The 22,691-nt window shown below is 49.8% G+C and overlaps 1 protein-coding gene across 1 annotated transcript; it reads right to left on the reverse strand.

The window, feature by feature from the left end:
* Positions 1-1,419: 1,419 nt before the first annotated feature.
* Positions 1,420-22,144, reverse strand: LOC114040373 (prolyl 3-hydroxylase 1-like). Its single transcript, XM_027858465.1, has 15 exons — positions 21,616-22,144; positions 18,480-18,632; positions 17,529-17,718; positions 17,028-17,159; positions 12,091-12,230; positions 5,972-6,061; positions 5,634-5,686; positions 5,315-5,436; positions 4,182-4,309; positions 3,908-4,003; positions 3,323-3,473; positions 3,087-3,204; positions 2,896-2,971; positions 2,442-2,582; positions 1,420-1,961 (listed from the first exon to the last, which is right to left on the reverse strand). The coding sequence occupies exons 1-15, from the start codon at positions 22,105-22,107 to the stop codon at positions 1,803-1,805; spliced, it is 2,241 nt and encodes a 746-aa protein (XP_027714266.1). The 5' UTR covers positions 22,108-22,144; the 3' UTR covers positions 1,420-1,802.
* Between the last annotated feature and the right edge of the window lie 547 nt (positions 22,145-22,691).

Consider the following 22,691-nt stretch of genomic DNA (forward strand, 5'->3'; position numbering starts at 1 on the left):
AAGTGTCTGAGGCCAGATTTGAACTTGAGTCTTCCTGACTCCAGGCCCAGTGCTCCATTCCCTGGGCCACATAGCTGCCCTGCGGTGGTAAGAAAAGAACTAAAAGGATTGAACAGAAAGATGGAGGCTTTCGGGAAGCTTTTCCTTCTTCCTCTTCCCTCTCACCACTCCTAAGTGCCTTTTACATTTATCCTTTTGTGACGGTTTCTTTCCCTAACGCCCCTTTTGATGTGCACCACCTACTGCCATCATCCAAAAAGCTTCAGTGAGTGCCCTGGGGCCCTGTGTTCTGTCTGAGTCTGGGCTCTGGGTACCTCTAGCCTCAGAGGTCAGGTCTGAGGAATGATGAAGCTGAGGCCCAGAGGTTAAATGATGCACTGAGTGCCGGACTTAAGAGTCAGGAAAGCTGGGCTTGAGTCCTTAAGACACCAGCTCTGCAACCCTCTTCATCTTGATAAGCCTCAGTTTCCTCACCTGCAAAATGGGTATAATACTACTTGCCCTACCTACATCACAGTATAGTGAAGGAAAGACTCTGTAGACCTTAAGGCATCATGTGAGTGAGAGCTATCCTCCTCCAAAGAATGATAAACAAATAAATGTTGATTGAGCTCACCTCACTCCCCTGCCTGAACAGCAACCTGTCCCTAAAAGACGGACCCTCCTCCCCTCATTCAAACAGCTCCCAGATTCCACCTGCTCATACTGCTCTGAGAAAGGCTGACCACTTCTTCTGGCCCTGTCCTCTCACGGCCTTCAACTCTGGGAGCTTCTCTCCCCACCACAGCTAAGCACTTACCCATGCATGGCCTGTGTCTGATGCAAAAGCTTCTTTTTCCCTTGTATCTCTCAGTCCGGCTGACTCTACAGTCCTCACGTGCCCACTTAAGCGTGGTCCACCTTTCCAGGGGAGGTCCTGGGATGGGTCCATGTCCAGGCACGTATCTTGACACAGCACCATGTACAGCTGCTGCTGCCTTGAGCCAGACCCAGGCAGGGTCCATGGCCAGTTGCAAAGTCTCCTCTAGGGTAAAGGTGTCCACACGCCTTTCCTACACTGGCTTAGGTGAGGATGGGGGTTGCCAGCTGCTCTGCTAGTCAAGGAACAGACAAATGGCCCAGATGGGCAAGCCAGACGGCAGAAGCAGGCTTCAGATCTCCAGTTCCATTCTTCCTGGAAGCTGCTGCCCCCCAGAGGAGTGGAATTGCCAGGAGGTTCCAGGGGACTTTGGCAATGCTCTCTGACAGCAGGGATGAAAGCACGTGGCTGGCATCAGACAGCCAACGCCAGGGACGCTGATGGCTGCTTCCCCCCATGCTGGGACAGGATTAGTATAATCCTTACCAACTGGGGCCTCTCATGGGGTGGGGGCGGGGAGGTAGAGCATAGTTCCACCCTCCAAAGAACAAGCCACAATATAGAAAAGGAAATCTTTATTCTTTGGTTGTCTATATAAGGTACCCAAACACTGTAGTGTTGTTGGCCTTGCAAGCCGGTGTGCACCAGGACTCCTGACAGAATGGGGATCCCCTGGCATAGGGGTGCCCTGAGCCTCCAGGCCAGGCTGTAAGGGCAGCAGCAGGCCGGCCCTTCCTGCCAGCCACTCAAGTAGTAGCACCAAGTTTCGGGGATGTGTCCAGTCACCCTGGCTCTGCAGCCTGGTGCAGGGTGGCAGACAGATGTCACCCCCAATCCTCCAGCCCCTAGGCACTCGAGGGGGCCAGAATGACCTCAGTGCAGGCCCCTCCTTGCCCCGCCGCCCCATCAATCTGTCAGCCAGTGCCCTTCCTCCTGGACGCTGTCATAACTCATCCTTGTCCCCTGACTTGGTCACGGAGGGAGGCTCCTCGGGCGACGTGGTTGAGGCCTGCTGAGCCTCACGATGGGGCTGCTCCTGGGGCAGGTCTGGTTCTTCAGGGCTGAAGAGCATCTTCACCAGGTCATCTGCCTGCACCCGATCCTGTGGGTGCACAGGGGCACAATGTTCTCTTTCCTCTGGTAGGGAAGAAGCCCCCCACTACCTCTCCTAGCGGCCATGGGCTCTCTGGCCTCTCTCGATGACCCGGGAAGTCATTCTCTCCAGAACCCTCTCCTGTTCTGGAGGCAGGGGCAGTCAAGGGACCCCAGCCCTCAGTTCTGCCCTTGGCATTCTGGGGCTGAAGACAATGAGTCACTTAAAACCACCGTCATGGTATCTAGTCTGGTGAAATAAACAGGATCCCAAGAGCGTGAAGGGGCCTGACTCATCTGGTCCAATCTTGTCCCTTTACAGATAATGGAAATGGAGGCCTGAAGAGGCCTCAAGGTCATTAGGCCCTAAGCCTGTCTCTGGTGTTCCTCCGCCCACACCACGGTCAAGGGATCAAGGGAAGGATGGCTGAAGCAGAGAGGGGAGGGTCTTCCGAGAAAGCAGCCAGGGAGGCATCCATTCCGCACTCACCCGCTCACTGTGCCTGGGGTCCAGGGTGAACCACAGAGCGATGGCACAGCGCTGCCCCCTGGTGACGGCCCTTACGCCATGGGGGTTCTCTGCCCCCGAGGTGAAGCCCACCGCCCGGCCACACTGGGGCTGCACCTCTGCCTAGGGAAAGGAAACAAGGAGAGCGCTCCTACTCAGGCTGGGTGTCTGGGATCAGAGCCGCGGGCCAGGGCAGGTGGCAGGGATGCCAGCTCAGAGGACCCAGGGACCCAGCAGGGCTAGAGCTGGCAGTTACTGCAGGTACTCCCACTTAAGCCAAGGCTCCCAGGCTGACAGCTCCCCGGAAGAAGGCAATGGAAGGAAAGGCAGCCTCCGGAGGCCTTCATTATGCCCTCCTGTCCCCTGGCGCCTCAGGGACCTCAGCTCAGCCCTGCTCCACTATGCCTGCCCAGGCTCAGGGCAGAGGGTCACTCACCGTCACTGTCTTGGCATCTAGCTCAGTGAAATAAAAGTTTCCACCATCAAAGTCTCCATTTAGATAAAGAATAGCACTGGAAAAGACACGAGCAGATGTTGACTACAGGCCCTTCCTCACGCAGCCCCCCAGTTCTGGCTCCTGAAGCCAGCTAGCTCTTCGAGTAGGAAGCCAGGAGACAGGCATGATACCTGTAGTCCCGGAAGGTGTAGGCAGGGGGCTCCTTGATGCACACCAGGGCCTCGGCATTCAGGATGCAGTTGTCCACGTGCACTGGATGGCTGCTGTCGGTCCTGTCTTCTTGGGCTTCTGGAACCCAAGCACATCAACGATGCAGCTGAGACCCCCCTGCCCCGCATCGGGGCCCAAAGCCCTCCCCCTGGAAAAGGAGGCAGGGAAGGAAGGGGGCTCCAGCGGTGGGGCCTACCTTCAATAGCCGTGCGGCACACCAGGTGGGAGTAGGAGAAGTAGAGGGGCGTGTCCAGCCGGAAGTAGGACTCCATGACGCGCCTCACCTTCTCTGTCACATTGTAGTAGAGATAGGCACTCTGCAGGGACACCTTCCCCTCCTGGCCCAGCTGCCCGAGAGGTATGGCCCATGGTAGGTTAGTGTCCAACATGCCTTGCCCTTCACCTGCCCTTCCCAGCTAGCCCCCAGGGTGCCTAGTCCTCAGCCCTCTTTGCTGTTCCCTATCACACCCAACACCTCTTCAGGACTTAGCTCCTTTACCCCAATCTCCGGGTGGCTTTCAGTTCCTCCTCTGGGGCCCCCTTAGTTTTCTCCTCAGAAAACAATCTTCTCCTAATCCTGGAGGTGGCCCAATCTTGTCCTCCCTCTTCTGACAGTGACCCAATGCCCAGGATGAGGACCCCCCAAAACAAAACTCCTTAAATACAGTGCTCCTTCTCTCCAGAGGAAAGGAGAAAGGATCGGGGCGGGGGAGGGCTTGCTTTGAACACCCTCCTTCTGAGCCAATCTCTCGCTCTCCTCCCCTCTCCCCATCACACTCACCTTGAGGGCTTTGAAGACAGTGACCCCATAGAACTTCTCACTTTTGGTGTGGGGGGAAGTATGACCACGATACCCATCCCCAGCAGTTGCCGCTGCCTACAGGATAGAACCCACAATATCAAGAAAGGGTCACTGCTGCTAATGCCGGACTTTCCCACCCCGCAGCCCAGAGCAGTGGAGGGATCAGACTGAAGGGAGATCACCGGGCCTCTTGGGGAGAGGGACAGAGCTTAGATCCCTCCGGTAAAGCCACAGTGACCGGCTTCCCACTCACGTTGGTGAGTCTCTGCAGCTCCCGACACTCGTCAGCAGAGATGACTCCATCCATCACCACCCGCTGGGAGCCATTTAGCACCCTGGAGTTCATGGTGAGGCTGATTCCATCATAGAGCAGGGGGCCGCCTACATCCAGGAGTGCGAGGATGGAGCCCAGCTGGGATCGAGCTGCACCTCCATCCAGCTGTCCTCAGGGCCCATGGCCACTGAGGCCTAGCAGTGCCTGCTCACTGGGGATGTTTCCCTCCCCACCACCCCTAACGTGTGGCTGTGAGGGAAGAATGAGCCTCTAAAAGTTAGGAGACCCGGGCCCTCCTCATGGCTCTGCCCCTAACAACCCTCTGGTTATTCTATTCTGTTGGGCTATTCTAGCCTGCAAAGAAATGTTTCCAAAAGTGTCAAACAGGAACAGCTCATATCACCTAAGACACACTCAAAGATGCTTTCCCAACAACCCCAGGAGGCAGGTAGTCCAAGTGTCCGCCATGTCACCGTGGGTGAGGCTCTAGTAGAGGGCATGGACTGAGCCTCCACTGGGGCACTTGGTGGTTGTGGACAGAGAAGAGCTGCCTTGAAAGAGGTGACCTGACCCCAAGGCCACGCAGCAAGTAAGCAGAAAACTCACAGTCTGAAGTCAGGGCTCATGACTACGGGTCCAGGGGCTTTTCCCATCAGACCACCTCAGGCCCTGCTGGATGCCCTCCATTCTGGGGGTCTGTCTGGTTTTCCCAAGCAGCTAATAACAGAGGGGAGGGCAGGGATCATGTCTCCTCCCTCCTGGGCTCTCCACAGTGCCAACAAGGCCTTGCTGAACTGAATGGCTGTTAAACACTTAGGTGTCTTATTTTAATTGGTCTGAAGAGGACAGTGCACAGCTTTCTATGTGTTGGGGCTCTCCTCTATGAGCCAGGAATGATCTGGGCCTCAGGTCAGACTTCAGTTCTCCCCGGGTTACTTCAGGCCCTCTGGGCCTGCCTTCACCCTGGGGCCTGCCCTATTCCTGCTGGGCAGGGAGGCCTGGGGCCTGATACTACTTTAGCTACTTTACTGTAAGGCAGTAAAGCCCTCTGGGCCTGCCTGGCACCACCAGTCTGAAGCCCCACGTTCGTTCCGTAGCCATAACCCTCTCACCTTCCCGAGCCAGGAGGCTGATGTCCACAGCCTCCTTTGTCTTCTCCTCAACCAGAGTTTCGATCTCCTTCATGAGGTGTCCAATCTCTTGAGAAATGCGCACAGCTGTCTCCCGTTCTGTCCTGTTAGGACAAGTCCTCTGAGGAACCCCACACCAAAGGCAGCCCTAGGGCCCCAACCCCAATATCCTGGGCCCACCACTCTGACAACCTGTCCATCCCTGGATGGAATCCAAATCTGGCAGGGCCAAGAGGAACCTTGGCAAATCAGGAGTCATCCAAGGGCCCAAACCCAACCAAAGACAACCCAAGGTCCTCACTTCTGCTTCTCTTGCAGTCTCTTGGGGATCACCTCCTCTGGGGTCCATGTGTCCTAAAACACATAGGAAAATGTTAAGAAAGGCTTGCTGACCACTTAATCCACATCTCAGCTTACAAAGTAGGGCTAAGACACATTCCAGGGGGAAAAAAAGGCTGATATTGCTTTCCTAAGCCCCAGCCAGATACCGAGAATGACCTATTTGCACGTCCATTCCTATCTTCTTGTCCTTGGGTTCCACCCTTGACAATCAACGCCCTTCCACCTTCCTCCTGAACACCATCCAGCCCAGTACATTCCACCCTCAGGCTCCCCAGGCTATCCTGAGTTACTGCTTACTGGGTCCACAAAGGGAATTCCAAATACGTCGTAAGCAAAGAAAAGTAGCTCCTTCTCCAACAGGCTTCGGTGTCGGTATCTCTGGGCATTCTGAGGAAGGAAGAACAGTTACTAATTACTTGTTGCAAGCAAAACACTACTAGATTCTGGGGGAGAGGATACAGATCTTCAATAAGACAGTCCCTGTTTCTTCTGGAGCTCACACCATGTATGAAACTAAGGTGCAGGATAGAAATAACCCTAATACTTAAGAGTAAAGGGCTATGTGAGGTCTGGGAGGGAAGGTGCTGAAAAGGGGGAAGAGCAGAAGGTGAAATCCAAGAAAGTTTCCTGGAAAAGGCAGCATTTAAATTGAGCTCTAAAAGATGTGCAGACACACTCACTCAGTTTGGTATAAAAATCTCTCTTACTCTACAGGAAAGTAGGAGGAAGGGGATAAAAGAAGGGAGGTGCTGATAGGAGGGAGGGCAGATTTGGGGATACAGTATTCAGATGCAAAAACACTTTTGAGGAAGGACAGGGTGAAAGGAGAGTGAGAGTAGGATAAATGGGGAAAATAGGATGGAGGGAAATACACAGTAATCATAACTATGAAAAAATTTTTACGGCACATTTCTCTGACAAAGGTCTCATTTCTCACATATATAGCGAATGGAGTCAAATTCATAAAAATAAGAGCCATTTCTCAATTGATAAATGATCAGAGGATGTGAATAGTAATCAAAGCTATCTATAGTCACATGAAAAATGCTCTGAATCACTATTGATTAGAGAAATGCAAATTAAAACAACTTGAGGGACCACCTCACACCTATCAGATTGGCTAATATGACAGGAGGGGATGTAGGAAAATTGAGACACTAATGCACTATTGGTGGAGTAGTGAACTGATTCAACCATTCTGGAGAGCAATTTGGAACTATGCCAAAAGGTCTATAAAACCATTCATACCCTTTGACCTAGCAATACCACTACTAGGTCTGCATCTCAAAGAGATAAAAAACAAAAAGGAAAAGGGCCTATATATATAAACATATTTATAGCAGCTCTTTTCTGGTGGCAAAGAATTGGAAATTGAGAGGATGTCTATCAATTGGGGAATGGCTGAACAAGTTGTGGTATATGATGGAGATGGAATCTATTGTGTTACAAGAAATGAGGAGCAAGATGCTCTCAGAAAAACCTGGAAACACTTACATGAACTGATGCAAAGTGAAATGAGCAAAAAGAACATTGTACACAATAATAGCAGTGCTGTACAATGATCAACTATGAAGGACTAAGCTAGTCTCAACAATACAATGATCCAAAGTAATTCCAAAGGACCCATGATGAAAAATGCTATCCACTCCAGAGAAAGAACTGATAGAGTTGGAATGCAGATTGAAGCATACTTTTCTATTCTTTTTTTTTGGGGGGGGGATCTTTAACTTGATTGATATGAAAATGTGTTTTGCATGACTGCACATGTATAACCTATATTAAATTGCTTGCCTTCTCAATGAGGAGGGAAGGAGAGAATTTGTAACCCGAAATTTTTTTAAAAGTTAAAAATGATTTTTATATATAAAAATAAAATATTTTTTAAAAAGATATGTAAGAGTTCAAGGAAAGGAAAGACATTTCAGGTAGAGGGGAGAGAGTAAGCAAAGGGAGGTTTAGCCCAGAGAATCAGTGACTCTCCGAGTTGTGAGTGGCCTTAGGAGACAGAAGCAGTCCATCCCCTCTCCCACATGCCAGCCCGGCCACCTCTTTAAGACAGCAGGCCTTCTTCACTGGACTGGAACAGCTCCAGTTCCTTCTACTGATCTTTGTATGGTGTGACCCCAAGGCCTCCACTCTCTTGGCTGCCCTGCTCTGGATACCCTCCAGTTTGTCAATGTTCTTTCCAAAGTGTGGCACCCAGAAATGAGTAAATACTCCAGCTGTGATCTCACTGGGGCACAGGCCAGCAGGGTGACCACTTCTCCAGTCCTGGACATTACCTTTCTCAATATGGCAGTCTTCCATTGTGTGAGCTTTGTTGGCTGCTATCTCACACTCATATTAAGCTTGCAGTCCACTACAACCCCTAGATCTTTTTCAGAATTGTTATCTAGCCAAATGTCTCCCATTTTGTACCTGGAAAACTGTTTTTTGAACCCAAGTGTTAGTTTATTTATATTTTATCTGTATTAAATTTCACCTTATAAGAGGCAACATGTTAGACAGATAGCTGGCCTCAGGTGCCACCTCTCACACATCCTGGCCGTGTGACCCTGGGTAAATCACTGAACCTCTCTGTGCTCTAGGGATCTCTCTCAGACTGTAAGTTGCAGAGAAGATGCCAGACTGCATTGATAGAGGAAATTCCTCTCCAGGAGCTTCCTACAAAGCTAAGATCACAGGCCTAGGTCCAATATCACCATATTTCATTAAGCCCAATGTTCTAGCCTATCAAAACCTGACTGCTCCCATTGTCAGCTGATGTTAGCCATCGTCCCCGGGCTTGTTTCACCTGCATGCCATCTATGCCTTGGTCCTGATGACAATGTCAAACAGCACAGCTCTATGGGGGCACGGCCCCCCGAGACTTCTTCCCAAGCTGATGCTGAATTGTTTATGACCAGTCTTGAGGCCCTATCATTCAGCCAGTTCTGAAACAATATTATCATCCACCCACCTTTCTCCATCTTTTCCCCAAGAGTAGCATAAGATGATGCTTAAAAGCATTTTGTCAAATACTTTTACAGCTTTCCACTGATCTATTAGTTTGGCAGCCCTGTCAAAAAGGGAAATAAGATTAGTTTGGCAAAACATATTCTTGATGAAGCCAAACTAGGTCTGAGATCTCTGCCTCCTTCCTTTTCTAGAGAGATGCTTATTAACCGTCCCTTTAAGAATCTGCTCTAGGGGCAGCTAGGTGGCACAGTGGATAGAGCATCGGCCCTGAAGTCAGGAGGACCCGAGTTCAAATCCAGCCTCAGACCAAACACTTGACACTTACTAGCTATGAGACCCTGGGCAAGTCACTTAACCTCAATTGCCTAAAAAACAACTTAAAAAAAAAAAAGAATCTGCTCTAGAATTTTTCTAGGAACTGAGTCAAGCTCCCTGTACAAACTCTTTTTTTTCCTGTCTTAAATTCTTCAGTCCTGTGGCATGGGTCCCTCTTCTCCACAATCTTTCAAAGACCACTGACAGGGTCTCAGTCATCGCCTGCACCCAATAACCTATCCATCTGGGCCAGATGGTGACTTGAACTCATCAACTGTTCTCTTATTATCTCCTTTTAACCTTAGGTATCAACTCCCCATTAGGCATTTTTGTTTCCAAAAATCATTCTCCTGGGCAAACAGAAGCAAAATAAATGGAGCACCTCTGTCTTTTGTCATCAGCGTTATCACTGTCCCATCTGCCTTGTCTTTATCCCTTCTGCCCTCAGCCTTCTTTGTGAGTCTTGGCTCATTCTGAGATTTAGCACCCTGGCCACTCACAGGGGACTGAGCTGTACTCTTTTATTTGTCCTTATGGCCCACCCTTGATGATACCTTGATATTGAAGTTGTTTGGCAAATTCCCTGTGCATAGATATCAGACTCTTTAATGTTAAATTTTAAATTCCTTCTTTTGTTCCTAGTCAGAATTGTTCCTTTGTCTTCAAAATTTCATTCTTCATAGTTTTCCTCCTGGACTGAGTTCTTCTGCAGAATTTTAGTCTAGAGGCTCCTACATATATATCCTTTCTCTGAATCCTCTTAGGCTCTCCCAGAAATCTAGGGTATATATCAGACTGAGTTTCTTTATCTTCTTTGTCACAAATTCTAAGAGAGAGTGGTCACTTTTTCCCCACTTTTTTCCACCTCAGTTATCTCCTCATTGGTATTAATTAAATCCCAAAGAGAATTTCCTTTTATTGATTCTTCTCCTATTTGAAGGATAAAATGATCATTAAAGCAAGTTAAGAAATTATCAGTTTCTTTGCTTTTGGCAGACTGGATAACTGAAGTCCTTCATCCCTGTTATATCTACTTTCTATGCCAGGCTTGTGATCTATTTCTCTTTCTGTCTAGGGGGGCCTATAATATGACTTTGATGATAACATTGCACCTGTTTCTACCTCCACTGGTTTTCATCCAAATACTTTCCACCCTGCAGCCCTGTTCTAGTTCCTAGATTTCCTTACAAGAATATGTTATTTTAATTTACAATGCTACTTTTCAATCCAGTCATCCAATTTTTTTTCTTCTGAATATGGCATACCTTTTTACATTCACTTTAATCATGAGTCTCTCTCCATTCACCAAACTTCCAAGAGACTTAAAAAAAACAAAAACAAAACTAAGGGGCAGCTAGGTAGTGCAGTGGATAGAGCCCTGGCCTTGGAGTCAGGAGGACCTGAGTTCAAATAAGGCCTCAGATACTTGATATTTACTAGCTGTGTGACCCTAGGCAAGTCACTTAACCCCAACTGCCTCACCAAAAAGCAAAAACAGAAACAAAAAAATAACTAGACCTGTGATTTCATCAGTTAAGAGAGATCCTTGTGAGGAATTCTCCCTAACAATACAGACTGATAACTGCTCTGCAACTTGGAGAGGTGCGTGGGGCACTGGGAGAAAGTGAGCTACCCAAGGTCACAAGGCCAGGAGTCAGAGGTAGGATTTGAATCTGTGTCTTGCTGACCCCAGAGGCCAGCTTTTGCTCCATTACACCACCAGGCCTCCTTGTGTTAGGCTCTTTCAGTCATCTTGCTTGTTAGCCACACTCTGAGCACATGTGTATATCTAGATTTGGGGTCCTCTGAATTTCTGGCTGGTCTCTACTACTATTCCTCCCATAGTGTAGTATCTACTTGCTAGGCTGGAGGAGGTAAAAAAGCAGTTCTCTTCCTCTTCCCTTCATTTTTGAAGCCTGAATAATTAGCAGCATGCCAGGCAAATGCCCCCTCATCAGCCCTTCTTAAGAGCACTCTCTTCCTGTTCTAGAGCCTATAATCTAAGCCATGGAAGACTCGGGAGAAAATGATGACTGTCTTCGACATTGAAGGGCTGTTATGTGGAAGAGGGATTAAAACGGCCCTGCTTGACCACACAGGGCATCACCAGTAGCAGTGGGCAGAAGTACAAAGAAGCCAATTTTGACTTAAGAAAAACTTCAACAATTTGAAGTGTCCAAAAGTGAAGCAAGCGGCTGTGGGCAACAGTAGGAGGGGCTGGCTGACCTTCTAACTGACCCTACAGAAGGAATTCTTGGTTAAACTCAGTGGGCTCAGGAGTCTACAACTCAGACACAAAGAGCAGCATGGCCAGTGTCTAGAAATGTCCTTCGGGTGGGGAGAGAACAGAAGTGAGGGACAAACCAGAATGAGATGGAGGGGAAGAGGGAAAGGGAAACATCGGCATAAAACAACAGAGGAGCTCTTGGAGGAGGATGAGAACGATCTGTTTTAGCCACATGATGATGCCGAGTCTGTCTTTGGTAAGAACGGACCCCATTCCACAGCAAGGAACCAGCACTACCACTCACACGGTCCTCTCAGCTTCTTCAAGCTGGCCGACCCCACATCCAGCCAGAACCCTCCGCTCTTTCACCCGGCCCAAGGCGGGCCCTTCCACCAGCACTGTCTCAGGAGAGCATTCCCAAGGGCGAGCCAGATGGTGAAAGGCTTGAGCTTATGCCATGGGAGGCTCTGTGAAAGGAACTAGGGGTATGCAGCTTGGAGAAGAGAAAACTCAAGGGGGCCATGAGGATTGTTCTCAGGCATCTGAAAGACTATCACTTGACGAGGGGTCAGAAACGTTCCGTTTGGCCTAACGGGCAGAATCAGGAAAGGTGAGTGAAAGCCACCAAGAAGCAAACTTAGGCTTCATGTCAGGATAAGCTGTCCAAGAGTGGAATGGGCTGCCTTGGAAGGGGTGGAGGGGGGGTGGTCTTCTCTTACTGCAGATCTTTGCATAAAGGCTAGATTGCTACTTGGGGACGAGTTTGTAGTGGGGATTTTTTTCAGGTTTGGTTTGGACTAGTCCCTTTTACTCTAAGAATCGATGACCTGCCACAGGATCCGCCCCCTCACCAGCCCCACCTCTGGGCCTGGACCCACCTTGCCAGCCACCACCATGGCTAATGGAAGTCACTCACCTCCCGGGGCCTTAGGAGCTTCACCGGCTCTTCTCCCAGCATAGCTGTGTAATAGGCAAGGTTCTGATTCATCACCTCGTCATTGGGAAAGAAGAGCAGATATGTCTTGGCGCATTCAATAGCTTGGGTATAATTCCCAACTGCAAAGAGAAAAACAGCTGCAAAAGGAGGGCACCCCCACAGCCCTCAGGGCACATGTCATCAGGACCCAACTCTCAGCTGGGGACCCAGGGTCATGACCACATGAGGACCCAAGGCGTGGTAGGCTGGCTGACTGACATGCACCTGGCTTCACCGGGAACAACCTTCAGGATCAGTTATAACGGCATCCATGTTTTGTTAATAGAACATGCAGATTATTCAGCAAATGGTAAGAAAGAAGGTAAAGACAGAACAAAGCTCAAATCCCTCTAATATTTTAGTTTACAAAGTGCTTTCCTCTCCCCTAATCGGGCAAGGTAGATAAAGCAAGTATTTTCTCCATTTTATAGAAGAAGAAATTGAGGCTCACAGCTAAGGCCTAGTCCATGATCACATAGCTGGCAAGGCTTAGAGCCAGGACTCATTCCCAGTTTCCTGTTCCAAGTTCAGCATCCTTTCCCCTGCACCACACACTGTCATGGCAATGAAATATCAACCCGAAGTGGAGGGTTAACCTAAAAGGGGGGGGTGTCCTCCTCACATAGCTAAGCTCATCACACCAGGCTCCTACCAAACAACAAAAGGCAGATTCCCAGCATGTCTCTCCAGAGCTTGAAATTTCTACACATCAGCTCATCACTAAAGATGGAAACACCCCTCTGCTGATTATCTCCAGTTCAGCCTGTCTATGGCTTCTTCGTACACAGCTGTTTGCATGTTGTCTCCCCAGTTAGACTGGCAGCTCCCTGAGGGCAGGGGTTGGCTTTTGCCTTTCTTTGGAACCTCAGTGCCTGGCACATAGAAGGCACTTGACGGCTTATTGACTTGACCTCACATCTACCCACCCACCCCTCAAATCTGGGATGGCCAAAACAGGCCAAAGACCAGGCAGTTTCACACAAAGCCAGGTCTGTGCTGCCACTACTATCATTGTTGCTGCTGCCTCCATGATCAGCATTTTCCCCTGTTCTGCCACTGATGACAGCACCATGAAAAGACAATCCCAGGCTTATCCTTCACTATTTAAATGCAGCTGTACTGGAAAGCACCACACATCGTTAGACATGCCCCCTCCCCTGCCCCGCCAGCAGCCCTTGACATCCTCATGTTTGTGGCACCAACAGTCTCTCAGGGAGTGAAGGACCAGAGAGGCAGCCCTTGGCTAAAGCCCTTGTATCACTAGGGGGATGCCCTGAGCTCATTCCCTAGTTATAACTGAGCTCACTGGGAGTAGCCTAGGAAGGGCCCAACCATTCTAATTAGAACCTTGAGGCTGATGAATTCCATGAGCTTTTCTTAAAGACCAGCGCATAGCTGGGTCCACCCCCCAAAGTGAAATGAGCTGTCTCCCAGTAGGAAGGTTAGCAAGGTCCTCAAGTCTGTCCCCTAAGTTCCCCCCCTCCCCCCCGATCCCTGTCATGCATGTCTTTGTTCAGCCTGTCCCTCGTGCCCAATCTCCCTCCTTACCTCTGCCTCTGGGAAGCCCTGGCTCCTTTCAAAGCCCAAGTCATATGAGCCTTCCACCATAAGGTTTTTCCTGATTCCCCTATTGTTACTTCTCCTCCCGTTCCAAATTTATTTTGCATGTGCTTTGTATTCACTTTTGTGCATGTGTTGTTTCTGCCCTACTTCCTGTTACCTCACAGAATGCACAGGGCCCTAGAGCACAGGGGCCGGTCTAGTCCTCTTTACATTTCAGGTGCCCAGCACAGTGCCTGGCACCCAAGAACAGCTGAGCCAGGACCATTCCCTGCCTGGGTGTATGCTTCTTTGCCCTCTCTGCCTCAGCTCTCCCTCCCCAGGTCTTACCCTCCTCTAGCCGCCAATATCCTCCCACTCTCCCGTTAAAATTCCCTGGCTGTACAGAGTCCAGCTAGCCCTGTTACACGCAGGTTGGAGGACTCCCAGCTCTCCAGAGAGATCCAGAACGTGAGTGAGAGGGTGAGACTCTCAACGTGGGGGGAGGAGTCAACCTTGCCCATGTGCCCTCCTGCTGCTTCTGACCCTCATCTTTGTTCCTGGCACATTCCTCTCTCCACAGTGCTTCCTCTTCCACGTTCTCCATGACTCCATCCCCTTCTGTCACCCTCAGTGACACTGATGGTAACTCTGATGACAGATGATCCCCTTACCAAGCAGGTCCTTCATTTTCTGATTCCTACCATGGCTACCTCCACTGGCCCTTGGCCACCCTTTGAGACCTCAGGGGCATTCACAACCACTGCGAGAGCTGGGACTCTGAAATGCTTCCTTCTGACTGCCCCCTCACTCCCAAATGAACCTGTTCTCAGTCTTCCTCATAACCTCTGGCCCCTCAAATCCACTGCCTCATCTGGCCTCCCCTTCATGGTCCCGAGCCTCTGGCTCACTACTTCAGCGAGGTACTCTCCTTCACTCTGGAGTGCCTCTCCACCCCTGAAGCACCATTAGTTTCCTCTGTTCCCTCCTCCTGAACTGCTGAGCACTGCTGGAGGAAGTGACACTGACTGGGCTCCCTCCATAGACACTGGGCCTTCGCTACACCAGGCAATCCTTTATATTCATCATCTCCAAGAGGCAGCCCCCACGGCTCTTCCGTAGTTCTCCCTCTCTTAAACTGCCAACTTCATCCCAGCTACCTTCTCTCTCATTTTCTTTTTCACTCAGAGACCAAGGCCAATCAACTGGTGGTTCCTCAGCCTCCTTCCTCTACTTCTTCAAACCTCTCTCTATCTTTGCCTGGTCTCCTCCTCCTTTCCCCCAATCACATGACTGACAGAGTTGGAAGGGACCCCCCTTCATTGTATAGATGAGAAGAGTGAGGCACAGAGAAGTTAGATTCCTTGCCCAAGATCACACAGCAAGTATTAATGGCAGGATTTGAACAAGGGTCTTCTTGTGTCCAAGTCCAGCCTGCTAATTCCTCAATTTCATTCCTTCTTTCCATCTCCAGAAACTGCCCCACTGGTCATTCCCACTCTCTTGCATTTTCAATCTCCTTTCTACTAAGTCCTGCCATAAAAAATGCTTTGGTCTCCCCTAGTATAAAAGAAAAAAAGCCTTCTCTTGACCCTGCTACCTTCTCAAGCAATGATCCCGTTTCACTTTTCCCTTTATGACCAAATTTCCTGAAAAAAAAAAAAAATCTGGTTGCCTCTATTTCTTTTCCACCAACTCAGTGCCTTTAGCAATTAAGGGCTAACACCCCTAGCACAATCCTGAAACCATTCCAAGGCCATTGATGACTCTCTAACTGCCCAATCCAGAGGACATTCTGTCCTCCTCCTCTTAACCATCCCATCCCAACCCACCCCCAACTTTCTCCACTCTTGGTTTCAGTGACACTGGACTCCCATTTAAAGAAAGTGCCCAGGCCAAGCATGTCTTCATTCCTCTCGAGGCTTCACTTCAGATTTTCTCTACCATGCCCCCAAGTTGGGAACGTCCCTCTCCTCCTTTGGCTTCTTCTTATGTGTTGTCTTTTCCCTGTAGAAGGTAAACTTCTTGAGGGCAGGGACTGTCTGTCTTTCGGCAGGTATTTGTATTGTCTCAGTGCCGAGCACACTGCCTGGCTCAATCAATGCTTGTTGACTGAGTGACACTGTTCTCATCTTGGCTCCCCTCCTGCCTGACCATTAACTCCTTTTGGGAGATTCCCTCGTCATCTGGCTCTCCTCTCCTCTCCCCCCTCTATGTGGATGGCTCCCAATTGATCTTTCCAGCTCCAACCTCTCCCCTGATCTAGAATCCCACACTTCTAGACCAGACTGGAGTTTATGACTCAGTCCTGTTCTTTCTAGGAAGCCTTTGGAGACTCTTCCAGCCTTTCCTTATCCTGTCTCTAATCTCCTTTCACATTTATAGGGTGTACCACCCCATCTAGTACTTACTGCAGGCTGATTCATAGCTTTTCAAAGTTTCAAGGGCCCTTGGAGACCCCACCTCATTTACAAATGAGGAGACTGGACGCCAGAGAGGTAAAGTTATCTGTCCAGGATCACAGAACTAGTCAGTAGCAGAGCCTGGGCCTAGAACCTGAGTCCCCTAACAATAATAACTGTTACTATTACTTATATGTCCATAATGCTTTCAAGTTGACAAAGCATATCCACACCCCACAAAACCTGGGAGATGGGTTGTTAACTCACTCTTGGTCCAGGGATCTCTCCCTATCCACCATGCAGCCTTTATAAATCAAAAAGTCATTACTGTTATATGTTAAGGTACCCTTACCAGACTCAAAGTTTCTTGAAGGATTGCCCCCAGGCAGGGCTAGACACAGAGTAGGCTTAGATAATTGTTAAGTGATAACTGTTCTGGCTTCTGAAGGTCACAGTCATCAAAAACCCTGGCATTATGACAATGGGCAGGTCTGGTGTCTGCTTTGTGGGCTGCCTAAGAAGACACTGGGCCCTTATGGGTTGCTTTGTTTTCTTTCAGTTTCAGCGCAAGCTCTAATTAAACGCTATAAAAGAACTGCAGAAAGCCCTGGAAGCCCGAGCCCCTCCCAGAGCTTTAGGAGGTGCTGATGCTGGTTCCTGAGGCCAGGTACATGGTATAATGGAGAGAACCTTGGAATCAGATTAAGGTGCTTTCTAGTTATAAAATTCTGAGATTCTATGAAACCTACAAGATCATTAAATAGGAACCATGTCATCTCCGTACTATAAAGAGCACACCTGAGCATTCCAGACAACGCTATATAAGCTGGAAACCAAATATATTCTTAACAAAGAGGTGTTAGTCCTTCTCTGTTTTCTATATTGCTTCGATGAAAGGAGTGGAGAGAGGCAGAGAAGGAGGAAGACGGCTCTTACTGTTGTAGTAGGCAAACTGCAGATAATTATAGTGGGATGGGAGGAAATCTTCAAAGGGCTTCTCTCGGCTGGGATGGGAAGCAAGCTCGGTCACACAACTCTGTTTACAACTGAGCACCTGGATATAATGATCTGCAGGGAATCAAGAGAAGGGAATGAACATCAGATCAATCTGGGAGGTTGGAAGTTGTGGACTAGATGAACAAAAATCACGCAATGGTTAACTGTTGGTCAAATGCCTAAAAGGATGCAAGCCATCAGACACTGAGGCAGAGTCTGGGTCAGAGAATGAGCTACAGTATATGGGTTCCCGCCACATCGAGCAGAAGCAATGGAAGCCTCTCACCTTCCCCCAGGCTGGGGCTCAGCCCAGAGCCCCATCCTCTCCCAAGCTGCACTGGCATCATTCCAGGACACAGACCCTACTTAGGTAGCAACCAAATCTGTCCTACAGAAAAAGATGAGGAAAAGGTCCCTTGAGTAGAGAAGAGCAGTGAGCACCTGTGATGGACTGGAAGAGGTCGGCGTTGTATTCGAGGTAGTTGTAGCCATCATAGTCATAGGGTCCCTCACAGAGGGCACGGCACTCCTCATCTGCCACAAAATACTCTTGCAGGGCTGCCTCCAAATGGGGCACCGCTTCATGGGGCTGTTCCTCCGAGTAGAGCCGCACACCCAGCCGGAACTCGTGCTTAAGGGAGGACAGGAGATTCAGCCTGCCAGGTCTTGAACTAAGCAAGGACCATTCCTTCCCCTCCGGCCACTGCTACAAGGTTCACAAGCTCCTGTCCCTATAGATTTGAGTACTAAAAAAAAAGCTCATGGAATGAGAGAAGTATGCCCAGCAGAAAAATTAGTAGGAAAAATAAAGACTTGTGGATTGATAATTACAAAAAGCTCCCATAAGAGCCTTTTATATAATAATAAAGCACTCAGGCATTATTATCTCCATTTTACAGAAGATGAAACTGAGGCTCAGGGAGGTCCATCAATTAACCTAAAGCCATGCTCCACTTTACAAAATGCAGAAGAGTCTTCAGAAAGTCCCTGTGCAGCTTTAAATTTTTTTATTCTTCAGCTTTCATAATTTAGGCTGCCAGTTTGAGAGAAACAACTTGTACCTGGTCTGGTAAGAAGCAGTGAATGCTGCCCCAGGACACCACTGACCCAGGGAGGTCTTTTCCCTTAGCCACAGGATCTGAAATCAGAACTCACTGTCCTGTGCGTCAGAACTATGTCCCACCTGAACCAAACTCAAATAAACTGGCCTTGAGATACCATTTGCAGGTAGTTTCTAATGTACCTAAAAGCAACAATTTCCCAGTTTAGAAGTGCACAAGGACTTTCAGAAGGTCTCTGGTCCCTTCTCAGGAACGGGAGGGCCTTCCCTGTTGACAGAGGGGGCAAGACAGAAAGGGTGCAGGGAAAGGGAGGCTGGGGGCCCTGGTTCACCATGTGGGGTTTGGCCTCAAGGTCCTTGAAGTCTTCCTCCTTGACCCCCGACATTGTTTGATAATAGTCCAAATTCTGGCGCATCTCCAGGTGCTCCGGGTTCCCCACAAAGAAGGTGTTTGCAGCTGCAACGGCCTTCTCCAGCTTGTTAATCTGTAAGTGAAGCAACGGAAGCCATTCTTGAGTGTGCCGAGCAGTCAGCCTCCCTTTGAATGGGACTCCCTGCCTCCAGCTCTGCCCTCCAGTCCCCTCAGCTGTCATCGAGGGCGGGACTGACCATGCCACCTCCTGCTCAAATGCCAGGGGCTCCCTATGGCCTCCAGAGTCCAATACAAACAGCTCTACTCCACATTAGAAGCCCTCTACAACTCAATCCTTCCTACCTTCCAAGTCTGCCAAGCTTTCCTCCCTGATCCACTCTATAATTGAGCACTGTGAGCCTGTCCATGTACAACACACTCCATCCCTAGACTAGATCATTGCCCAAGCCTGGGACACTCTCTTCACCTCCTCCTTCCTCCTGGCTTCCCAGGTTTCCTTGAAGACTGAACTCAAATCCCCCTTTCTTCAAAAGACCTTTCCTGGTCCTCTCTGAGATTACTACCGCTTCTACCTCTTATAGCTTGTACGTGCCTAGCCTGTGTTGGCTCCTCCATCATAATACGAGCTCCTGGAAAGCAGGTACCATGTCTCTGCCTTTCTTTTCATCTCATTCATTACCTGAGTGAATGCTGCCCTTAGTAAATCCTTACTGACCAAATGATTGATAGACGTGTCAGGGACACAGAAAAAGAGAGGCATGAACAACTACAACCCAAGAGGACAGCCAATGGTGAGCAGAAATCCTCAGGGTCTTTCTAGCCAACTGGCCCAAATATTTCCTTCTAGGAGCATGAGCTGATGCTGGCCAGCCCTATTCTATATGCTTCTGATCGAAAGGAACTAAAAGGAACAGCAGTTTCTCTGGGACAAACATAAGGTGGCAGAGATGTTTCTCTGATCAGCTTTGAGGGGCAATGCTTCACTCAGTAGTGCATGTTTTTCTTTTAAAAAGAAAAATAAAGGTTATGTTTATAACTGCTCAATCTTCTAATTCCAGGACTCTAATCAGGAACAGACGACCAAGAACAGAAACACTGAAAGATGGGTATAGGGCCTTAAAGAACGACATTGGGCTTAATAAGTACTTTGAAAAACAAAATGGGGGTGGGGAGAACTAAATGATCAGGGTATATCCAGAAACAGGATATGTTACTGACAAATCTTAAGCTCCTTGACAAAGTTAAGGGCAGCTAGTGTCATGGTGGGAATACAGCATCAGACCTGGAGTCAGGAAAACCTGAGTTCAGATCCAGCCTCTGACACTTACTAGCTGTGTGACAGTTAGCTAAATCACTTTACCACAATCTACCTCAGTTTCCTCATCTGTAAAATAGGCATAATAGGGTAGTTGTGATGATCAAATGAGATAATTGTAAAGTACTTTGTGAAGCTTAAAGTCTTATGCCAATGTAAGCTATCATTATGATTTCATGTTTTCTTTATATCTCTAGTAACTAGCACAGTGCCTGGCACATGGCAGATGCTTAATTGGCTCAATGGATTCCTACCCCAAAATCCATTCTGGAGAGGAGTTATACTTCTAGCTCCATCACTAACAAGCTTTGTGATCTTGGAAAAAACACTTAAATTCTTCAGGCTTCAATTTCCTCATATGTCTTCATATATTGGTTGGACTAGATGTGACCTCTAAGGTTTCTCTTTGCAGGGCTAGGATTCATTTTTATTGTTAGAAGTAACTGATGAACTCTTCCTTATATGATGGATTTTTGTTTGATTTTCTGCCAGCCTCTCTCTCTTTTCTTCCTTGTGCACTGAAATATCCCCCCCATGAAGCAGCAGTTGTCCTTCCTTCCTATGGTTATGGTGTTACATCATTAGGTTTTCGAAGGGATGTGAGTTTGGAGAGGAATTCTGTGTATCTTGCAGAGTTTTGTATTATCTATAAGATGGGGGGGGGCAGTGATCCAGGAAAAGAAGGAAAGTTATTTTTTCAGGGTAAATATCGTGGGGAGATGGACATTTGAGTCCAAATTCTTTGTGCCTTATCTGCAGGCTGAGTTAAAAGTCTGTTCTTTAAAGAAGAACTTTGGAAACATATAAGCAGGACTGCTAGCTCTTGTCCAGAGCCCCAGACCTCCGTGGTTTTTTGTTCCCTCCTCATAGAACCACTCCTAATATTCTGCAGAACTAAACTGAAGGGTTGGCACTACTGAATTAACCCTTCAGGGCTAGCCTAGTGAAGTCAAAGCAGCGTGATTGAATAGGGAAGGAAATAAACCATACCTCTAGCCCAGAAACAGGGCTAGTAGTCTGTAATTTCTAACTGTATTCTAACTTTGCGCAGAAACTTGAGAGGGTCCCCCCAACGGGGAGGAGTCTGAGGCCCCCTGCCTGCTACGTGGCATTCCAGGCCCTGAAACGGAAGACGCTGGAGTGTTAGGAAAAGGAAGGAGTGAAAAGGAAAAATCAAGAAAAGGTCTGCAAGATACTGTTCTTGTGGTTCCTCTACCTCTTCTAGGCTTGCAAAGAGATGGGGCTGAGAAACTTAGGGGGAAGCACTGGCCAGAAACCAAGCCCTGCAACTTTGTCTACAATGCACCATCAACTAAATTAGCTTTAAGGCCAGTAGGCAGATAGCTCAGGCTGGATCTCTGGGTTGGGGCAGGAGCTCGAAGTGACAATGCCCCTCCAAGCTCTAGAGACTTAAGTCTGGGTCACACTTGCATTTCATCCTCAAAACCCTCATCATTCAGGCTCTGATACCGTCAGTTTCCTAAGGTAGCCTGGAGGGAATGGGGGATCCCGTCAGCTAAGTCCACAGACCCTCAGGAGTGGGAAGAAACCTTGGAAACAGACAGTCCATCCTGTATCTGAACAGCAGTCCCCTCTGTAATATGCCCAAGCGGTTATGCAGCCTTTGCTTGAAGACCTCCAGTGATGGGGAGCTCACCACCTACCAGGCCGGCGCATTTACTTTGGAGCAGCTCTCTCTAAGGGTTGGGGAGCTCTTTCTCCCTCGGGGCCTGACCGTGGTTCCCCCCCCCCCCAGCTCGGCCCCCCGCCGCCGCCCCACCTTGAAGTAGGCCACTTGTAGGTAGTTGTACGGGCTCCGCTTGCGGAACTCCAGCTCCAGCTCCTCGCTGAGGGTGTGCGCGGCGGGCGGGCCCAGGCAGCCGCGGAGGCAGGCGGCACGCCGCAGCAGTCGCCCGAAGAAGCGCAGGTCGTGCAGGGCCGCCGCTGCCCGGCCTGCCTCGGCCTCGGGCCCCGGCCCCGGCCCTGGCTCGGGCTCCCAAGGGTTCTGGGCGGCGCACTGAGAGCGGCAGCGCAGGCGCAGGGCGCGGAGCGCGGCCCGGGAGCGCAGCGCGCGCTCCATGTGGAGCACCACCGCCGCCCAGTCCCCGCGCGCGTAGGCCGCGGCGCCCGCCGCGAACAGCCCGTCCGGTGCCTCGGCCGACTCCAGCCCCGTCGCCGCAGCCGCCGTCCCCGGGTCCGCCGCAGTCCAGAACCAAGCCTCGGCCCCCGCCCAGGCCAGGGACAGCCACATCCACAGAGCGCACCAGGCCATAGCCGACCATGCACACCTAACGGACCGGCCGGCAGCTACTCACAGCTCGCCTGGAGCTCCGCCCCAGGATGCTAGCCCCGCCCCTAGGCTCACGCACCGCCCCCACAGGATAGCCCCGCCCCCCGGGCTGCCCTAAAGGGTGAGCCCTGCCCCTAGACTCACGCACCGCCCCCACAGGATGAAGCCTTAGACCTCCCCAGAGTGAGCCCCGCCCCTAGACTCAAGCACCGCCCCCACAGGTTAGCCCCGCCCCCAGACTGCCCAAAGGATGAGCCCTGCCCTTAGACTCATGCCCCAGACTGATTCACCACCCCCAGGTTCCTCTTTCCTCTCTTTGTCCCTTAGAATGGAGGTGAAATCTTAGACTAGAGCACCATTGTCAGAAGTCTTTCCCCAGAGCAGAGCCCCTCCTCAACCTAGATCGTAGCTACGACCGCCTGTCAGGACGGAGGTAAGCCTTCAGACCACAGCTCTCAGAACGCAGCTCCGCCCCCACGGTGGAATCCCACCCCCGGCCTAGATAGAAAGACCATTCCTCTAATCTTCTCCGTTCCTCGGAATGAAGGCGACACCTTTAGAGCAGA

This window comes from Vombatus ursinus, unplaced genomic scaffold (genome assembly GCF_900497805.2).
Source record: "Vombatus ursinus unplaced genomic scaffold, bare-nosed wombat genome assembly UNPS02013010.1, whole genome shotgun sequence".
Classification (NCBI taxonomy): Eukaryota; Metazoa; Chordata; class Mammalia; order Diprotodontia; family Vombatidae; genus Vombatus; species Vombatus ursinus.

Bases quoted from the DNA above. Each gene is read 5' to 3' on its own strand.
- LOC114040373 (XM_027858465.1), bottom strand. From the start codon at position 22,107: ATGGCCTGGTGCGCTCTGTGGATGTGGCTGTCCCTGGCCTGGGCGGGG. The intron at 6,062-12,090 runs GTGAGTGACTTC...TTCCTTCCTCAG, and splicing joins AGCTCCTAAGGCCCCGGGAG to AATGCCCAGAGATACCGACA. The intron at 2,972-3,086 runs GTATCATGCCTG...TGTCTTTTCCAG, and splicing joins TACACCTTCCGGGACTACAG to TGCTATTCTTTATCTAAATG.